General features: G+C 45.3%; 1 protein-coding gene across 3 annotated transcripts in view; it reads left to right on the top strand.

Moving 5' to 3' along the window:
• Stk32b (serine/threonine kinase 32B) overlaps positions 1-21,100 on the top strand; it is a 397,429-nt gene that overhangs the window by 87,195 nt on the left and 289,134 nt on the right. Inside the window, exons 1-2 of one of the 3 annotated variants that reach the window (XM_045134438.1) lie at positions 9,246-9,265; positions 11,384-11,439. Coding sequence is in view for 1 of the 3 variants with exons in the window: in XM_004669833.2 (XP_004669890.1) it covers positions 11,384-11,439 (56 nt within the window). In the remaining 2 variants the exon portion in view is untranslated. Of the gene's footprint in view, positions 1-9,245; positions 9,266-10,090; positions 10,111-11,383; positions 11,440-21,100 lie in introns of those variants that run through there. The other 2 variants (XM_045134439.1, XM_004669833.2) reach the window with 2 other exon arrangements.

Raw genomic sequence — 21,100 nt, 5'->3', positions numbered from 1 at the left:
CCTTGCCACACATTTCCTGGCTGGTTGCATAGCTTTCTTCTCTTTGAATTTTCTCCTCCTTGGCTCATTCTCTGTTTCCTTCAGCTCTTAGGGACCCTAGATTGTCCTCAGCATACACTCGCCATACTCTGCCTACAACTGTCTTCCCTTACACCTGATACCATGACCCCAAGACCATCTCCTTCCCCAGAACTGGCCACAGCCTCTTCAACATCCACAAGCCTCCCAAGACAAAATACATCCCACACCAAACTCACCCTTCATTCACAAATGGCCCTTCTTTCTCTTGTGGTACCTGCCTGTGGATTGCCAGGTTGGGAGGTCTCTGTAGTCTCGCATTTGTTGGCCTTTCTCTTCTGAGCTGGCATGTTCAGTGTTCCTGCTGATCAGTGTCGTTTGTGTTCCACAGGCCTTCTCAGTTTCATTTCTTATGTCCTGGATGAGGTCAGGCATTCTCACTCGCCAGGATACTCTTCCTGTCCCAGCTCATCCTTTCTGGCCCTGCATTACCACCTGCATTGGTCAACTGCTGCCCCCATAGGTAACTGGATAGGAACCTTTTCCTCCACAGCCCAGAGTCCCCATCGTACCTTTACAATGACTGCATCATTATTGTGTTTGTGCTGGGGCTGTAATAAACAATAATAGAATAGACTGGAGTGTAATGGTCATTCCTGGTTCCCATAGCTCTGGGGGCTGCTGGGAGGCCCTGATCAGGATGAAGGCAAGATGTTTCTCCTGATGCCTCTCCCTTTGTCCCTGTGTCCTCACACAGTCCTCCCTTTGTGCCTGCATCTTAATTTCTGCTTCTTATAAGGACACCAGGAGGCTGGATTAGGGCCACCCTCAAGACTCCTTAAGGGCCATTTCCATTCACAGTCGCACTTCAAGGCACTGACTGCATTTGCAGGCACATTAGCCCATAACAACTGTCACTGTCATCATTGCCATTCTCATCCTACCAGCCAGGTCACCATTGTCATCACATCACCCCTCACCCACCCGCCTTCTTTGGATTGCGCATGCTGGGCCCTGACCTAAGCCTCTTCACGAGTGATCTCAGTTAGTGTCCACAGCACACCTGTGGTCTGTGCTGGATCGCCACAGTAGACAGGGAGAAGAGAGATGGCTCAATGTCCCAATGTCACTGACACAACCAAGGAAGTCTCTCACGCTCTGATTCTGCCAGAATGTCACTATTCCTCCAGTTTTATAGACCAGGGAGGTGCCTTACCAGCTTGTAAAGTCAAACTCACTTCCCCAAACTGACTGCTCACTCACAAAGAAGTCCTGACACCTTGGAATGTGGTGAATTCCTTAGACGCTGAGTGAGCAAGGACAGCGCCGGGTGCCTTCTCCACAAAGCCACCCGTTATAGCACAGCTCTGCGTTTACCTGATGACCTTAGAGAAGGGATGCATCTTCTCTCTGTTCCAGCCTGAACGTTCCCCCATTCCATCTTCACTGTACTGTATACTTTCCTGCCAGATGTCCACAGCCTGTGTAGCTAGAACCAGGTGTCGCTGGCTTCTGGCCAGGACGTAGTTTAGAGCCAGACCTCAGCAAAGTTTAGGAAGGAAGTGCAAAATACACAAGATATCTTGTAACCCTACAGGACCATCAGAGGCCACAGAAATGAAGCAGTTCTATCAGACTTCTTATCTCATAATTCTAGTTTCTCTTAATGATGGAAAAAGACTGTGTGTGTGTGTGTGTGTGTGTGTGTGTGTTCATCCTAGAAGTATCTGTTCACAACAATGAATTTATCATTTATAGAATGGGATCCTGTAGGAGGCAGATATATAAGGTAGTTGTGAGCTTCACCCTCTGGTCAGACTCCCATGGCGTTCCATTACACTGCAAGGGGGAGCTTCTCCAGGATCCTAACCTGGCCCACAGAACCCTCTAAAGCATAGGGGTTTCTTTGGTTGGCAGCAGAAAGGAAAGTGAGAAGTTTGAAGCAGAAGGACTGGTTACAACATTGCTGAAGGAGCCTCTAGTTGTTGGCAGAAACAAATTAAAGGACACGAGATTTATTTTGGTTCACAGTTTAGAGCATTTTGGTCCATTGAGATGAACAAGGTGTGGCAGCAAGGAGCATATGCTGGAGGTGCAGGCATCACACTGCAGGGGGTCAGACAACCTGGCAGACATCAGGGTCAGTTCTGCCTTCAAAGATCCACTCCTGGTGACCTACTTGGTTCCACCTCCTAAAGGTCCCATAGCTTCCAAAATAGCACCAACAGCTGGGGGACGAGTGTTCAGAACATGAGCCCATGGGGATATTTCAGTTACACTGTAACATTTTGCTCTTGGGCTCCAAAGTCCTACAGCCATCTCAATGCAAAATGCTTAATGTTAAGAATTCCCTAAAGTCTTAACAGTTCCAACACTGAGCAAAGGTTCAAGTTCAAGTCTCCTCCAAGACTTAAGGAGAACATTGAACATACTTCCACTATACACTGGCACAGCATACACAATCCAATGTCAAAAGGAAGGAAAGAAGATAGCAAGGGAAGATTGAACCAAAATTCAGCAGGATGAACGTTAACTCTTTCCGCTTTATATCCAGAATCGAGGGCAATGGCAGCATTGTTTGAACTTCGGTCTGGGCTAGCCTTGCCGCTATGGCCTTGCCATTGTCAAACCACATGGCCCCCCTGTTGAGCTGGCTTCCCTCACTGCCTATGGCTTTCCTCCACAGATGTTCCACATTATAGCATCTCCAACATTCTCTGTCTTCGTTGCAACTTAGGCTTCAAGCTCAAAGCTTCCCATAGGGTCTGGCATGGCTACATATTGCTGAACCTCATAGGTTTTCTTAGAAATCTCGGTGGAAGCCTCCATGACTCCATAACTTCAGCATTCTACATATCTCCAAAAATAGTGCCATGGGGATGATACCAAGTTCTGTTGCCAGCTGACGCAGTAGCTGGGTTCCTTTGGACACTGGTTACATCAGCCTTATAGTGTCCAGGTGACTGGACTGTGGAAAGCACTCCACTAGAAAGCCTTTTCATGGGGCGGCCCCCGGACCATGCTAAGGATGAGGTCTTGCTGGTTCCTGAAATGCCTTTAAAGGTATTTTTCCTTTTGTCCCGGTATAAATAGTTTGGCTTCTACTTAATATCACCAACCTCCTTGACAACTACAGCTGCCTTTTCTGGATTTGCTCTGTCTGAAACTTTAAATAAACACCTTTTCTGGTCAAACTGTACAATTTTCAAATCTTTTTGCTCTGCATTTTCCTATTGATTAGCACTGGGAACTTGGCTAAGAGCAGGCAGCAATGACCATACCACAGCCTCACTGCTATATTGTCCCATCAAATAAAGTAGTCCATTACTTTTGAGTTCATCCTCACTCGGGTGTTTTCTTTGTTTTGTTTTGAGACAAGCCCAACAAACTGGCTTTTTAAACAAAAAATTGAGTGGACAGGGGGAGAATTGGCACGCCAGGGCCTCCAGCTGCTGCAGTCTAACTCCAGATGTGTGTGCCTCTTGTGTGCATGAGTGACATTGTGTGCTTGCATCACTGTGCATCTGGCTTACATGGGGCCTGGAGAGTCAAACATGAGTCCTTAGGCTTTGCAGGCAAGCTCCTTAACCACTAAGCCATCTCTCCAGCACATCACTCAGTTTTTGTTATTTTTTAGGACAGATATTACACAAACAAATTCTTTGCTAGAGTTTAATATGACTGGCCTGCATTCCAATTCCTAACAGATTTCTTTTTTAGATTTATTTTTATTAGATATGGACATACTTAGTATGTAAACAACACATGTTGGTCTGGATACAGTTCTTATTGCCCAACCCTTACTGTCCACATTCCTGTTGGCATTTTGGTCTTCTGAACTCCCCATCTCTAAACTCTTAAAATCCATTCTGAAGAACAGTTCTAAATGCCCAAGTATCACATGGTCAAATTTGGTCTTTGCAGTAACTAACTTAGTGTTCTAGCTACTTTTGCTCTACTGTGACACAGACCTGACAGAAGCAGCTTAAAGGAGGAGGAAATATTTGTTTGGGTTCACAGTTTCAGAGGGATTCAGTCCATTATTTCAGGGAAGGTATGATGAAGGAAACATGTGGTAGCTCGAGGCTCCTCGCATCACAGGGAACCAGGAAATGCTGCTTGCAGTGATCTACTTTTGCCGCTGGACCATATCGCCTAGCAACTTTGCAGCATCCCAAAGCAGCACTTCCAGGAAACAGGTAGTCAAACTATGTGCCTGTGGAGATGACTTCAGACTCATATGGTTACCTATGCCCCTAAGTTGAGAATGGGATACATACAAATTAGTGTGACACATCTCTATCCCTTATCATATCCAGAGCAGCAGTGGAGCTGAGCTGAAGGCAGATGTCATGAGGCTTACTTCAGCAGCATGTAATGGGGGCAAGCTTGGAGCAGCCAGTTTTCTGAGGGCCAGAGCCAGAGCTACAAGGAGATGATGGGTAGGCTGACTCTGCCCCTTACCCCATGTGGCCTTCCTTACAGCTCTAGAATCATGCAAGGGATGGCTCCCTGGCTTTTCTCTCTCTATCCTTGCCTGTCATTCCCCATCTGCCTCCACCAGGGAGTTGGCTTCCCCTCCATTGTGTCAATGTGGCTCCCTGACTTTTCTCCCACAGCATCTTTCCCTCTACCACTCCCCTCCTCATTCTCAGATTCCCAGGACGGATTGTGTATTCCTACCTAGATGAGTTGCTCAGTAATGACGCCACCCCCAACCCAAGGACCACACTCTGCCTACAGACGACCCGTCACTGCAGCACTCCCTGTTGAGGCTATCCTTCCTGAGCTGCTTCATACCTTAGTCAACAGGCCAATGTGCATGTTTGCTTGGCTTCCTCTGGGTTCTCTATTCTGGCCATTCCTCCATGAATTGTTCCTCCACCAACACCACCCAGTTATAAGCACCAGAACTACACAATGTTAGGCTAAGTGGCTGTTGCTGCTCAGTCTTTGTCCTCAAGACAACTTCCTCAGGACTCCTGGACTACCAGCATGACCAGTGCCTCACCGTCTGTCAATACTGAGCACATTCTTTGGCAAAGGGAGGCAAGATAGAAAGAAGCATTGGTGTACCTCGAGCTAGCCAGCACCTTTTCAGACAAATGAAGCCCTTGCTATGGTGGAAATGAGGGTATGGAACACTTTCAGCCTTTGGAGTCCTAAAGTCACACTTCAGAGGACCCAAATGTAGAAAGAGAAAACAATGAGAACTATTAGCATCAGTCCAGCCCGGACTGTCCCCTCTGTATTTGCCCTTGAGGGTCCCTTAGAACCACATGTTGGCTCCTAGAGCTCACCCAGGCTCCCTTCAAGGAAGAGCTTTACTGTCGGGAGCCTGGAATCTCCGTATCTGATGTGGTTAATGCTTAACATAAGCAACAAGAGCATTTATGTTTCACTGCCCTCGAGAGTATAGCAAAGAATGGAGGACATTTATGTGTGGGTAATAAGATCAATCGAAATGCAAATGTCTGTCTGAACACTGGCTTTGTCCTCCGCTGGCCCAGTTTCCTCAAGGTTCATGAATAAGGCACTTAGGCAGAACCTATATCCACTGCACCTTGTTCTCAGCATCAGCATGAATGAACAGCACAGCTCCCTGTGCCAAAGGGGCAGGAATGGACATCTTTCTCACCGTTATCTGTCATCTCTTCCCATTCTGCTTCTCAACAGCTGAGTCAGAAAGCATCAGCAGACACTAGGTACGCTGGTCCTCCCAGGAGGCTAGCCTCATAGGTTTTAGATTATTTGGGGCCTCTCGTTTTGAACAATTGCTCTGAGCACTAACAGGGACCTTACAGATGACATGGTCATGTGACTTCCTGTCTATGAGATATAACCAAAGTGTGCATCACACAGAGCTCGTTAGCTCTGATTGGATTGTACTGGACTGAAGAGCTGAAGGCCAAAATTTTCTTCCCAAAACTAGTTCTGCACTCAGACAGCTGTAGGTATATGCATTGGTGTGGAACACAGGGGTGCTAAATGTGGGCTCAGCCAGCTGTCCAGCACTCTTGACTGACAACTCCTCGAAGCAAGGGGCTTTTGTGGGCGTATTGTGTTAAGGTAGCTCCTCCTTGCCAAATTCACAACCGCTCAGAACTTCAGGTGGGAACATATTAGCAAATAAGATCTTTCCTGATGTAATTAGTGGAGGATCTTGAGATGAAATTGTCTCATACCTCAAATGAAATAGCTGGTGGCCCCTGGGAAGAAAACAGACACCAGGGGAGAAGCCAAATGAAGGCAGAAGTATGGCTTAAAGTTGATGTATTGGCAGGCTCTGAGTGCCAGGGAACACTGGCAGGAAAGGATGCCCCAGAGTCTTTGGGAAGATGGCACAGCCCTGTAGACATCCTGGTTCTGGACTTCTCCTCCTTTTGAACTGTGAGAAAATTAATTCTTGCTGTTTTAAGTGACTTGTTGACACTTGGTTCAGACAGCCCCAGGAAATGCATCCAGCAGGCACACAGGAAGGAGGTGTGTCTAAATGTCTTTACTGACAAGATATTGATAGTTCATGCTAATCCCCTCTGAAGTGTGTTTATACTTTCCTTATCATGGGTTCCATATGTCCACCAGCATCCAAATTAGCTTCTGTCTTAAAGTTGATGCTGGATAATATTTTCCTCTATGAATAGGCATGTGAATGTCTGACTGTCTATACACTCAGCATTTTGCTGATAAAAGGAGAGAGTGTGAGAATAAAAGGCTAGGGGTTTTTATTAAATTCATCTTTTTGATGAAGCTGAAAGAAGTGCTTGCAGCTTGGAGTAGCAAGCCACAGCTCTCTGCTCCTTTCCTGTACAGTGTCATAGCAAGGCCGTGGGAAGTCAGTACTGTCCACTTGGTCCAGTGCTGACCCTGCTGGCCAGTATGGACACCAACCTGGAGTGGACTCTCTGTGGCTGATCTCTCAGCTCTGGTCATGAATGTGAAGAAGACTTGTCTTAGAGCAGCAGTGATGGGAGAAGGGGGAAGGGTGTCATTTTCACCATCTGTGTCCCAAAGACCACTTTTTAGATCTTCACCTCACCCACCATCATGCTGCCAGATCTCCAGGGCTGGCCTCTTCAGGTATGACCGTCTATGATGTATAAACCATCGAATGACAACTATTCCCATTCTCTCCAGACAGGAGATTTCAGGGATACAGGCTTCCTGTGCTAAAGCCAGGAAGGTCCAGGGATCAGATGGATATGCTACGAAACCCACAGTGACACATACACCCAGCCATCTCCTCTTGTTTTGGGGCAACAATGCCATGTGACGATGTGACTTGTAGGACACATCTTTGACATGGCAAAGTCATTAGTTCATGACAAAAACCATGTCCACCTGTCTATCAGCTAGGTGTTCATCTTTCTTATTCAGAATGTATTCTTCTAGAAACTTTTATGTCCACATTGATATACAAGGTCTGAGGGAGAAGCCAATAAAAAAAGGGCCACATTCTTGAAGTTACTGACCTCTTATAGATGGGCAAGCAAGCATCGAGTACTTTCCTGCCTGTACATTGCATTAGACTCCCAAAGAACCCACCTCTTTGTAGGGGACACGGGTGAATGAGAGTGTTTACAACACCACTGGAGTCATAGTGGCTTTGGCATTTCACAGAATGCTCAGTAACTAATGATTCCCTCTAGCTTTAAAACAAGGCAACAGAAGAGGGAACTGGGAGCCAAGTCTCATCTGGACCTGGGGATAAAGCTGGAGCTGGGGTGGGCCTCAGGATGGTGAGAACCACACCTGAGTCCAGAATCAGCAAGACATGCCCACCTGGTTGGAGAGAAGTCATATGGTGACACGGGTTGCAAGAATATTCTGTAAGCAGAACAGAAGAGAAGCTGGCTCCTAAGCCCACAGGATGGCATTACGAGGGCACAAGATGGCCCACACTCCCACACAATGTCCTTGCCAGCTTGCTGCTCAGATAACTCGCTCCACCTCTGATGGGGTCAGAGGACAGGAATGTGTGTAGGGAAAGCCATATCCTGGAAGAAGTAGGAACAGAGAAAGGAACCAACAAGTTCTTCACCCCAATACTGTCAGTCAGTACCTCTGAAAAGACTGCAGTGTGCCTGGCTCTGTCCTGACCTCTCTGTGAAAGGCAGGCGCCTTGGCCTTCTTTTCACAGAAGGGGTGGGTGAAGCATGCAGGGGCTCAGTGATGCCCATCGGCCATGCGGTTCTAGGAGTCGAGGGAAGTTGAACAGAAAGCCATACTTGAGCCATGTGTCAGAGGCCTCCTTACTCTGTCCTGTCCTGTCCTTTGTAAGGAGTCTAATCCACTGTAATGGTTAATCTGTGTGTGTGTGTGTGTGTGTGTGTGTGTGTGTGTGTGTTTGCGCACGTGCACATGTTCATGTGTGTGAGAGAGAATGTATTATGTGTCCATGCATGTGGAGGTCAGAGGCTAACCTCACAAGTTGCTCCCCAGGAACACAGTACTTTTTTGGTTAATTTGTATTTTATTTATTTGCAAGAGAATGAAGGAGAGAGAATGGGTATGCTTTCAGGGCCTCTAGCTACTGGAAACAACCTCCATATGCTTGCACCACCTTGTACATCTCGTTTTATGTAGGCACTGGGAAATTGAACCTAGGTCCTTTGGCTTTAGAGGAAAGCATCTTAACTGCTAAGCCATCTCTCCAGTCCCAATTATTATTATTTTTTTGAGACAAGGTCTCTTGCTGCCCTGGAAGTAGCCAGTTACTCAGATGGGATGGTCAGTGAGCCTCAGAGATCCTCCTGGCCTTGCCCCCCACCCCCATGCTAGAATTTAAAGCATTCACCATCACTCTCAGCCTTTGCTATGTGGGTACTAGGGATCAAACTCAGGTCTTCATACCTAAGAGGCATGCACTTTGCGGACGGAGCCCTCTCTCTAGCATATGATGAGTAATGTTGACAATCTGATTGGATGGAAAAATGCTTGCATTTGTAAAGCACAACTCTGGGTGAGTCTGGGAGGGTATTTCCAGAGTTGATCACATCAGGAGAGATCTGTCAATGGATTCAGTTTCTGGGAAATGGTGGATTATGAGAGGGCTGACTGGGTGGCCGGAGGTCATTTTGAGTGTGCCCCTGGTGACTGTAACGGGTCTGGCCCCCTCCTGCTGCTGCTCCACTCTGCTTCCTGCCTGCCGTGATGTGAACCGCCTCTTCCACACACTCCTGTTGCCCTGATGTGCTACTTGGTGTCCGTGGACTGACTACCTGCTAAAAGTACATCCTTCCTCCCTGTAAGTTGCTTCCTTCAGGTATTTGTCACAGAGACAGGTGAGCACAGTGGCACCTGCCTCACAAATACTGGAATATCTGATGTGCTGCATACCCTTCCTAGCACATGATGGCCACTAATCTGTGCTCAAGCTCTTCCCTTTATTCTTATCCCTTAACATTTGGAAAATAGGTAAGGGGAGAAAGTTGAAACTTTCTTGCCCTGGTAAGTTATTATGAAAGTAAACAGCTCTGGGTCAAACAAATAATAAATAAACTCAAGGTTTTGCTAAGTTAACCATTAACCCTATCTCTCTATTCTAAGCATGCAAGGCATTTGATTGCTTGTTGGATTCTGACTTTGGTTTGGCAGGGATACAGTATAATGTAATTCTCCTCTTTGCATGAGTTTAATAAACAAGGAACTGATTGTCTGCACTGACTTTCCCAAACCGTGGCTTCAATTACATTGTCAACTAATCAATTCATTTCATCTTTGTAAATAATATGTCTTTTCTTGTTCTTGATAACTGGCTTTAATTGAATTTGATCCAAAAATATTTCCTGAATAATATTATGTACCCAGAGTTGTATTTGGCATGATGAACATGGAGATTAGTTCATTCAGTCAGCCCTTTAGTTAATGAGTATTTATTGAACACCATGTTGTACTAAGAAATATCTGGGTGCCAAGGGCACAACAGCAAAAAGTAAGCATGACCTCTGGGCTTAGGAATCTCACAGTCTGCTTAGAAGAGTGAACTTAATCAAATAGAAAGGCCCTTCCGCATAGTGTGCTTGGAAAAGGCATCAAGGCAGGGGCATCCTGCCCTCTCAGGATGCTCCCCCAGCAGGGTGGCAAGTTCAGGTCAGGAACAATGTACAAGGTGGCTATTCCAGGAAGGAAGGAAGCCATGTCTGCAAAGTAGGGATCTGGGCAGTGTGGGGAGGTGAGGCAGGAGGACTGGGCGAGCACCTGGAGAATGAGTTTATTTTCTGTGAAGACCATGGGTACATGTGCACCAGGGAGGGAGAGTCAGGAGTGGATGTTGAGAGTCTCCTGAGGGCTTCAGGTGACAGGAGAACGTAGAGACCATAGTGCTCCTGGGGCAACAGATGAGAGAAACTTGGAATAGGCAAAATGGATCTGCCATGATAAAGGACTAAATATGGGAGCAGGGGAAAAAGGAGTGAGTCTGGGTGATGACCTGGTACAGCTGGAGAAGGTCTGCTCCATGCAGTCTGGCCTCTGGGGGATATGCTGAGTTCCAAAGTAGCTTTGGATCTTCTATGAATGATGGAGTAGGCATCAGTTTGTAGCATGCAGAGGACAGGGAGTACCTGGGCCAGTCACTGGTATGTCACTGATGCCTTGGGAGGCTGTGAGAAGAGAACGTTGGATGGAGAACTGAGAGATTACAGTGTCTAATGTCTGGGAGAAAAAGGCTGACTTGGGAGAGGACCTCCGCCAACGAAGCCAAGTGGGAATTTCCAAAAGGAGAGAGAGGTGAGGGAGGGACAAGGAGGACAACAGGGTACCCCAAGAGGACAACAGGGTACCCCAAGACCTAGTAGTATGGCCACACAGTGTTGGCTTGTTGGGGCTGGTCAGGGAGGGGTAGGAGCGAGGATGCAGAAGCAGGTAACCAGGAAGAAAGGAGGACACAGCTCAGTGACAGCGGGAGGGTGGCATGGACCTTGTATTTGTTCTGCAGTTGCCCACAATGCCAGGGGCCAGACAGACTCAGACCATGAAGTGGGTACAGTGAGCACAGGTAAGCGGTGGTCTGGATGTGTGAGGGTGCCAGGCAGATGGGAAAGGTCCATACTAGGAACAATCTTCCTGAAAAGGGGGAAAATGAACAAGAATATGAAAATCCAAATGTCTGAGCTCTCCTGTTGTCCCCTCCCATGGCCTTCAACATGTCTCATTTTAAATGTCGCTGGTGAGGCTGTAACGGTGGTAAGGGGATTGGAAGATAGGATGTGCTAAGCTCCTTGCAGGACGCTTCAGTAAAAAAGTGCTGGTAGGGAAACATGGCATGGTTGGAACAGAAGCCAGTGGAGCTGGTGGGGGGCACATGGGTAAGATGCTGAAAAAGCAAACTTGATTCCTGTGTTTTTTGTTTGTTCTTTTACAGTCAACTTTGACCATTTCCAGATTCTGCGAGCCATTGGCAAAGGAAGTTTTGGAAAGGTAAGAATGATTATTTCAAGACAAAATGTTTACCAGACTTCTGGCTTTAAACATCTGTTAGTGTACCATGAGTCTGTTCTGGTTAACGGGGACTGGGCATTTCCTGTTGTCGCAAAGATGGCAGTTTGACAAATCTGAAATGTGACGCTGAGTCCTAATCGTTTTGTTTGGACCCGGCGGGGTGATTTACTGTGCTGACGATTCAAGACTGCTAATTCTGTGTCTTCCTTGAGTCTCTAAATAAAGGAAGTAGACCCCAAAACTTGCCCTCCAAAGCAATTCTTCCAAGCTGGAAGCATTTGTGGTTTGAAAGTTCATGTTTGCGATCCTTGGCTATTTTAGGTAAAAAGCTATAAAACTGAGAAAATATAGGGCTTTTAAGAAGGAAAAATGGGGCTCTCCAAGCAAGCTCTGGTCTATCCCCTCAGAAGCTTCCCTTGGTGGGGCTTGGTGCATACGAAGCTGAGTTGGATTCCCAGCACCACATAAATCAGGTATGTGCTATAGCCAAGCACTTGGAAGGTTAAGGCAGGAGGTTCATAAATTCATGGTCACCCTTAGTTACATATCAAGTTCAAGGCCAGCCTGGATTACACAAGACTGATCTCCAAAACAAACAAACAAACAAAAAAAAAAAATGGAAACATTCTCCTGACAATTTCTTCAAGTATCTGTTGAATGTCAGATATTCTACTGAAGTAACGACTGCTGTTAGGCTGTTTAGCATTTTTCAGATCATATAACTTAGATGTGAAAACAGGGACTCTGAAGCTGTGCTGGATACTTTGCTAAAACACAATGTCTGGTACAAACAACTTAGAGGGAAAAATATTTATTATTTTGGTTCATGCCTTGTTTACATTTGTTTATTTGAGAGAGTGTGTGTCTACACCAGGGCCGCTTGCCATTGCGAACGAACCCTGGGCTCCTGCACCACTTTGTTCCCTTGGCTTTCATGGGTACTGGAGAATCAAACTTGGGCCACTAGGCTTTGAAAGTAAGTGCCTTTAACCACTGAGCATTCTCTCTAGCCTGTAACTTTTAGAAATTTAAGTAGGATATCTGTAGGAGGAAATCCTTAACAGAATAATTTTTTCTCTGTTGACTTAGATTTTCTCTTTTCATTGATTTAAACTATATAGACTTTTTCTTATCACTTAGCATTGTTAGAATGGCTTGTTTGTGTCCTTTATGTTCATTCCAACATCTGACTCCATTTTCTATTTGTGCTACTGAGAGTGGTTCACATTCTCTTGCTCTTTATGTAGCAAATATTTTCAGGTTGCATTTTTGCCATGGTAAATGTGATGTTGTGAAGTTTAAATTACATTTATTTTTTAATTATTTTATTTATTTATTTATGAGAGAGAAAGAGGGTGAGAGAATGGGGGGAAATGGGCATACCAGGGCCTCTAGCCATTCTGCAAGTACAGGCAGTTTGGTACCATTATTAGGCTCATCCATGTCCTACCCCCTCCCCATCGGCCCCTCCTTGTTGAGGTATATGGGTCGTGCATTGTGGCATTAGCCCACAGTTATTGGTACGACAAATGTCTCTGTATATCATGACCCAACATGTGGCTCTGACATTCTTTCCGCCCCCTCTTCTGCAAAATTTCCCTGAGCCATGTTGGGTTCATTTTTGGTCTGCTTCAGTGATGAGGTGTTGGGGGCCTCTGGGGCTCTGGCTCTCTGATTTGGTAGGCATTGATTTTTCCTGTGTTGGTCTCCCTCCCCCTTGTGCTGGTATCCGGTTCATCAGTAAAATAGAACCCTTGCTTGTTTTGCCAATTTTCCTTAGTTTCAGCCAGGGCCCTTTTGAGGTATGATGGGGTGGCTCTCTCGTTAGGATCTGCATCTATCTGAAAAGAGAAGCAGATTCTCCAACAGAGAGTAAGTTAGCACCAGGACAAATGAGATAGCCCTTACTTATTTTATAGAGAGTTTAATAGGTGTAGGCCCTCTTGTAGCCCATGGTTGATGGTAGCTTGATATTGGAGAGTGGTCTTATGTTTGGACATGGTTCTGACTTGTTTCCCAGTTCCAGCTATGGGTCTTGTACCACTGAGGGGATCAGTTAGCCAAATCAAGAGCAGTTGGTTCCCCACCGTGGCTGTGTGCCACTATTGCACTTGCGTGGGCATCACACCATGTTATTTGCTACTAAGTAGGTTGGACCATGAGTTGCTTGGACAGATATTAGTCATTTCCCCCAGTCGCCCATGTAGTACCTTCTGGCACTAGATGCACTGTCTGGGGATTGACTCTCTCCTGGCTTCCAGCCATGCCATTCCATTTTACATGTCAACCATATAAGGTGTCTTCAGCAGTAGGGTCTTACCACTAACCTTTGGTGGGTCATCAAGTACTCTGACAGAAATCTGTCATTCTTTTAGAAAACATTGTAGGTTTCTCTGATCAAAACCTCCATGCTGGTACTGGGAGTTATAGGTCAGTGTCCCCTAAGAAAATGAGGAAAAAGGTAACTAATATATAGGAGTTAGAGAGGGGGGGAGAGGGAGAGGGAGAGGGAGGGAGAGGGAGGGAAAATGTAGAGGATTTAGGTTAGACTTGATCCTACCCTCTCCAGTGTCTTGGGGTTCAGGTGTTTCCTGTAAGGTCCTGGTGAAGGTTCAGCCATTTGGTCTGCCTTTTAGGAAGTAGAATTTTATGGTATTATTGCTGTTTGGGTCTAGATTAGTGTTTCCCACCCCTTCTATGACCATCCCTCCCTCCCCATCCATCCTAATGTCTAGTCTTGCTGGGTGTGTAAGGTATCTTGGGTAGATTCAGGTTAGGTGCTGTAGATGAGTGAGACTATGTGGCAATTTTTTTTCTGTGATTGGGTATGTTCACTGAGAATGATCTGTTCCAGCTTCAAACATTTTTCCTCAAATTTCTTTGTGTCATTTTTTCTTACTGCTATATTGAATTCCATTGTGTAGATATACCACATCTTAGTTATGCATTCTTCTAGTGATGGACATCTGGGTTGATTCCAGCTCTTAGCTATTATGAATTGAGCCGCTACAAACATGGCTGAGCAAATCTTTCTTGCCTGTGGTTTGAAAGGTTTTAGGGTAGATGCCAGGTAAGAGAATACCTGGGTCTGTTGGTATCTCTATGATCAGCTTTTTTAGGAGTCTCCATATTGCTTTCTAAAGTGGTTGTACCATCCTACATTCCCACCAACAGTGGATGACTGTTCCTGCTTCTCCACATCCTCACCAGCATTTATTTTTGTTTGATTTTTTGATGTTTGCTATCCTTATTGGGGTAAGGTAGAGTCTCATAGTTGTTTTAATTTGCATTTCTCTGATGATTAGGGATGATGAACATTTTCTTAAGTGTGTGTTTGCCCTTTGTATTTCTTCCTCTGTGAGGTATTTCTTTTGCTGAGGATATTTTGGATATGCGAGGTCTTCTGCCTTTCCATATGAAATTTGAGATCATTTTTTCTATCTCTGTGAAGAACACTGTAGGATTTTAATTGAAATTGCGTTAAATCTGTATGTTGCCTTTGGTAGGATTGTCATCTTCACAATGTTAATTCTCCCTATCCAGGAGCATGGGAGGTCTTTCCATTTTCTCAAGTCCTCCTCAATTTCTTTGTTGAGAGTTTTTATGTTTTTGTTGTATTGATCTTTCACTTTATTGGTTAACGTTATTACAAGGTATTTTTTTTTGTTGCTATTGAAAATGGGACTATGTCCCTTATTTCTTTCTCTGTATCTTTGTCATTTGCATATAGAAAGGCTACAGAATTTTTGGCAATAATTTTGTATCCTCCTACTTTGCTATAGGAGTTAATCACCTTCAGGAGTTTTGGGATGGAGTTTCTCAGGTCTCTTACATATACAGTCATGTCATCGTTGAATAGAGCTAACTTAACTTCTTCCTTTCCAAATTGTATTGTTTTATTTCCTTCTCCTGTCTTATTGCTTCAGCTAGGACTTCCAGTACTATACTGAAAAGCAGAGGTGAGAATGGACAACCCTCTCTTGTTTCTGATCTTAATGGGAATTACTCCAGTCTCTCTCCATTAAATATTATTTGGGCCTTTGGAGCTTTGTATATCGCCTTTATTATGTTATGATATGAACTAACCACACTTATTCTCTCCAATGTTTTGATCATGAAGTGATTTTGTATCTTCTCAAAGGCTTTTTCTGCATTTGATCAAGTCTTCATTAAGCTTAATCCACTAGTTGTTGAGATCTTCCATTTCTTGACTTACCTTCAATTTATTCATACCTCTTTGGAGGGTTCTAACATTTTCTTCCATCACATTAAGCCTACTGTCAAAAGCTGGACAGAGAGGTGGCTAACAATTGTACCAACTTGACTGTATTCACTGAGTACAAAACTAATTAAAAAAAAAAAGAGAGAAAGAAAAAAAGCTGAATGCTCTAGGAGATGATTCTGTTCAATTTCATTGACATGATTATTGATTCTTTGATGGCTTGCTTCCAGTTCAGTGATTTTTTTAATCAGAATCTCATGGTTGTTGTGTTTTCATTTGTGGAATGAATTTCTGTTGATTTCTCTATGATTTCATTGCAGGTTTCCATTGCAGGACTAGATGTCCTTGGTGGAAATCCCTCTGTTTTCTGACTTTCATTGGCTTTTTTTTTTTTTTTGCCTTGTTGTCTACCCATTCTAGGGAGACTCTTTATTTCATTGAGGATAAAGCAAGGTTTTGTCCTTTGGCCAGTGCACACTCTGACTCAGGTGAACAGGGATGTTGGTACCCAGTGGCCAGTCTGGATACCAGAGCAAAAGGCTTAATTCCAAAGTTCACAAAGGGACCAGGCCTCCCCAAGGAATGCACAATGGGACCTACCAGGGCCAGGGGTCTTGGAGGAGCTGGGAGACAGGGGTCTGGCCTTCTCACTCCACACCACTGCTCTTGCCTCCTGAGGTCTGTTTTTCTTATATATTTTTATTTATTTATTTCACAGAGAAAGAGGAGAAGAGAGAAAGAGAGAATGGGTGTGCCAGGGCCTCGAGCCACTGCAAACGAACTCCAGACACGTGCGCCCCCTTGTGCATCTGGCTAACATGGCTCCTGGGGAATCAAACTGTGTCCTTTGGCTTTGCAGGCAAATGCCTTAACCGTCAAGCCATCCCACCAGCCCCTGAGGTCTATTTTTAAAGTCACTCAATTGGTAGGACTATCTTGATGGTGCTCAAATTCATTTAGAATGTACACAGATGTCAGAATTTGAAGTGAGGTTAGCTTATTTGTGTGGAATAGAAGGCAACTTTGTTCTGGTGAAAACACCAAACAGCCAGTTTTTTGAGGTCAGTCAGGTGGCGTTTATGCGATTTCTTAACCAAGGTGAAGGTGAGTAGCCATAGAAGGAGCACTCCAGCTGACACTCTTCCTGTGGTGGCTTTCTGTCTGTGTTTATTAAGAGCTTCAGGAAAGCCGTCTCACTGTGACTGCTGACAATAGCTCCGTTATCAGCTGGAACACAGGGAGCCTTCGCAGCAGTCATGCTGTGAACAGTCTTGCCTCTCAGAGCAGCCCCAAAGTCAACAGCGTCAGAGTGCCAACTTTAGAAAAAATTTCCTGTGTTTTTAATAATACTTTTGTGACTGAATTCTGGGACTGTTGAGGCACAGCAGCTGACTGCCTTACTCCCAGCAGAAACACATGAGATTTTGGTGCCCAGCTGATTCTGGTCAGTCAGCTGTGCGTACCTGGGCCAGTGCAGCTGCTCTGATGCGAGCTTTCCCATCTGTAACACGAACTGGCTTGGAGGGCCAGAGGGGCTATGCTCAGTCACCCGTCCAGCACATGCTTTCTTTTAAAAAGTCCCTTTCTTCCAAGAACACTTCCTCCTTTGGCTGGGAGTCAGAGTGGCCATCAATCACTGTCTCCCACTCCCAGCCCGAGTTAGGGGTGTGTTGTGACATGGTCAGATACAGTGCTTTGTTGAAAGTGTGGCTGTGTAGACCAAGCCCCATTTATGTGAATCTTCCCTTCACATAGCAAGGTCTGTAAGAAATCTGGCAGTTTATATGAGTGGACATTTTTCTTTCTTACAGTGGGTGACATTGGAGGTTTGTCTATAGAAGGAAAGAATGAGGCTGCAATCACAAACACACAAATGGATGTAAGATGGGGCTGGAGAGTTTGTGAGTTGGGCAGGCAAGCCAGGCATTGCTTCCTTAGCCCCTCATTGGCTTCAGCCCAGTCCTGGCCCTGGCTTGGCTTCCTTAAGAGGCTAATTTCAAGAGAGTATGCATGTGCCTTGCACAAGACCCACATACTATATAGATGCATGTCTTCATATATCCGTTGACATGTATACACACCCACACACACACAATTAGATAGCTTCATATAACTACAGCAAAATACTTGAGAAAACATGTGTACAAATCCAAGGTCAGGTAGCCCCATCTGTCTGCCTCTGGTGAGAAGAGTGGATGGCAGTAATTGGAGTGTACATTGGAGAGAGACATCACGTACAAAAGCAGGAAGCAGAGACAAGAGTCCCATGTTTCTTGTTCAAACCATCGCTTAAGCACTCCCACCTAGCATTATGTATATATATATAATACACTATATGTACACACATACAGATATGTAGCCACACACCCACCAAGAGGTATCTAGACATATATAATATTACACACACGCATGCACGCACGCACACACACACACACACACACACACACACACACACATATATTTGAATAGTTTATATTTCTCATCTCCCAGCTAGGGCATTTCTCCCCCTGCCCTGCTTGTAAGCATGCTTCTCACAATCACCACCCCCGCCCTTGTGCTTGTGCCCATACTACCCCCCCCTTCATGGACTCCTGTTGGCCCTTGACTGGCTGAGCCAGCAAGAGCAAGTCTGGAGGTCCCCTGGGCCTCCACTGAACAACAAGGCTGGGTTCTTTCTGTGACAGGCAGAGTATGCCTATGGGGGAAAGTAATGACTCAGACGCTTGCTCCAGTGCCAGTCTTGATTGGCAAGTGGACCCTGTGCTTAAAGAACCACAGGTTTGAAGCAAAATAAAATTTAATTAAAATTCGTAGACTAGCCAGAGGCAGCCTGAACATACCATAGCAAGAAGGGCATTGAGTTATATGATAGTCCTTGATGCTCCTCAAAGGAAGATTCTTTTTTTATTTTTAAGGAATTCTTCATTTGTTTTTTCTTAATTTTTGTTTATTTTTATTTATTCATTTGAAATTGACAGACAGAGAGAGAAAGAGGCAGATAGAGAGAGAGAATGGGTGAGCCAGGGTCTCCAGACACTGCAAATGAAATCCAGATGCATGTGCCACCTTGTGCATCTGGCTTACGGGGGTCCTAGGGAATCGAACTTTGAACTGGGGTCCTGAGGCTTCACAGGCAAGTGCTTAACCACTAAGCCATCTCTTTAGCCCATCAAAGGAAGATTCTTGAAAACTGGAGCTGGATTTATACAGATGAAAACCGAGATTCGGCTGCCTGGTCACAGTGACAGTCGTCCTCACACAAGCACAGGATGCCATTATGTGCCGTCAGTCCCACACCGCTGCATGTGGGGGGTATTTTTATCATTAAAAACTTCATTTGTAAGGGCTGCATACGTGGCTCAGTGGGTAAAGTGTTTGCCACACAAGCATGAGGACCTGAATTTGAATCCCCAGCAGCCACATAAAAATCTGGGAGCAGCATGAGCACCTGTAATTCCAGTGCTGGAGAGGCAAGTGGGAGGGCCCCGGGGACCACTATCTAGCTAGTCTAGCTGAATCAGCTGCAACCGTGAGAGATCCCATCTCAATGAATAAGGTAGAGGGCACCTGAGAAAGAGGCAGAGGTCAATTTCTGGCCTACACACGCACATGCACACACACACACACGTGCACACATACACACACACTTGTGCCCATCTACACGTATGAGCACAAGAACATGTATATCACACACATTTATTTATAAGGGCCATCAGAATTTTTTTCATCTTTTAAGTTACTGGGTATCCAAGATAATGGCAGCAGTGTGAAAGCCCTCAAAGGATTTGGGCTGGACAGTAATGGTTTAAGCACTGTGACATCTGACAGTGTGACAAAACTCAGTGTCTCAGATGCCATAGAGCTGCAGTTTGGGAACAGCCTTGCTACACTGGGAAGAAACATTTAAACTAAGACCTAAGAGCTGAGACGTGAATGCCTTGTGAAGATCTGGGGACAGACTATTACAGAGAAGGTATCATGGCCTGAGGCAGGGACAGTCAGCAGTGGGCAGCATGATGGCTGTGTTTGCCCTGGCAGGACTCAGAATTGCGGTGGCTCTTTTCAGGAACCTATGCTCGTTAATGAACTTGTAAAGTAACAGTTTCTGAGTTTGGTTCCACATTCTGGCCCAGCCACAGACCTCTGGCGAGTTGCCTGACTTCCCTAAGCTTGGCACAGCTGCTATTCCTCTATCAGAGTCCTGTTTTCACGAGGTGCTGTCCTTCTCACAACTGTCTTTACGAATGATGAAATCCATCTGCTTTTAAAGAAATATTTATTCTTTTCATATTAATTAGATCTTATTTAGCTTGAGGCATACTTGGAGGACTTTGCTGTCTCCTGGTGGTTGCTGTATTAAGTGCTAAATGCCACAGCAAATTCAGGCTGTCACAACGCTTCCAAGCCCCAGCCTGTCCTCAAGCAGACGGTAGGCTTCACCACTCATCTGCATCTTCCACGTGATGTGACATCTTATTCTGTTAGCAAGTCAGCATCCCTGGGTTCCACATACCTGGTTCTTCCACCTCTCCACCACAAAGCACACTAGGGCACAGAGGCAGTCCCCACTATGTCAACATTTATTGCTATTGCCATTTCCTATTAGTGACTGTGAAGGGTGTGTGTGTGTGTGTGTGTGTGTGTGTGTGTGTTGTGTGTGTTTGTGTGTGTGTGCGCATGTGTGTGCCATGGGCATTAATTTATTTTAAAATAAAACATGCTCTCTTGAAACTCCACCTGCTGACCAGAAGAGTTTCCCACATACACCAAGTTTCTCTTGATGGCATAGTTATAGTCCCCTCCCTCCCTCCCTCCCTCCCTTCCTCCCTTCCTCTCTTCCTTACTATGTTCCTTACTTCCCAAGTATATGTCTAGAATGCACTATTAAAGTCCTTCAGTAGCTCCTCAGATTCAAAATCAATTGTATTAGCTTGATTGGTCTGCCATAACAAAGGCCTGGAGCCTGGTGGCTTCAACACAGCCATTATTCCATAGCTCTTGTCTCAATCAGCTTTTAATTTTGCTGTGACAAAATGCTTAAGGAAAACACTCTTAAAGGAGGAAAAGTTTATTTTGGCTGATAGTTTCAGAGGCTTCAGTCCATGACTATTTGTCTTTGTTTTTGGGTTGTGATCAGAACATCACAGCAGAAAGGCATGTCAGAGCAAAGATGGTCCCCTCATGTGGGCAGGTAGGGAGAGGAAGAGAGAGGGTGGGGAGGGAGAAAGGGAACAAAATATACCTTTCAAAGACACACCCTCCAGTGGCCCATGTTCTTTAACTAGACCCTCCTAGTAATAATCCATTTCATTCATTGATGAAGTTAGTGCCCTCATGACCCAGTCACCTCTTCACAGCATCACCAGATGAGGACCAGTATTTAACACATGACCTTTGTGGACATTTTCTGTTCGAGCC

This window comes from Jaculus jaculus, chromosome 14 (assembly GCF_020740685.1).
Source record: "Jaculus jaculus isolate mJacJac1 chromosome 14, mJacJac1.mat.Y.cur, whole genome shotgun sequence".
NCBI lineage: Eukaryota > Metazoa > Chordata > Mammalia > Rodentia > Dipodidae > Jaculus > Jaculus jaculus.
This window is presented reverse-complemented; position numbering and strand designations above follow the sequence as displayed.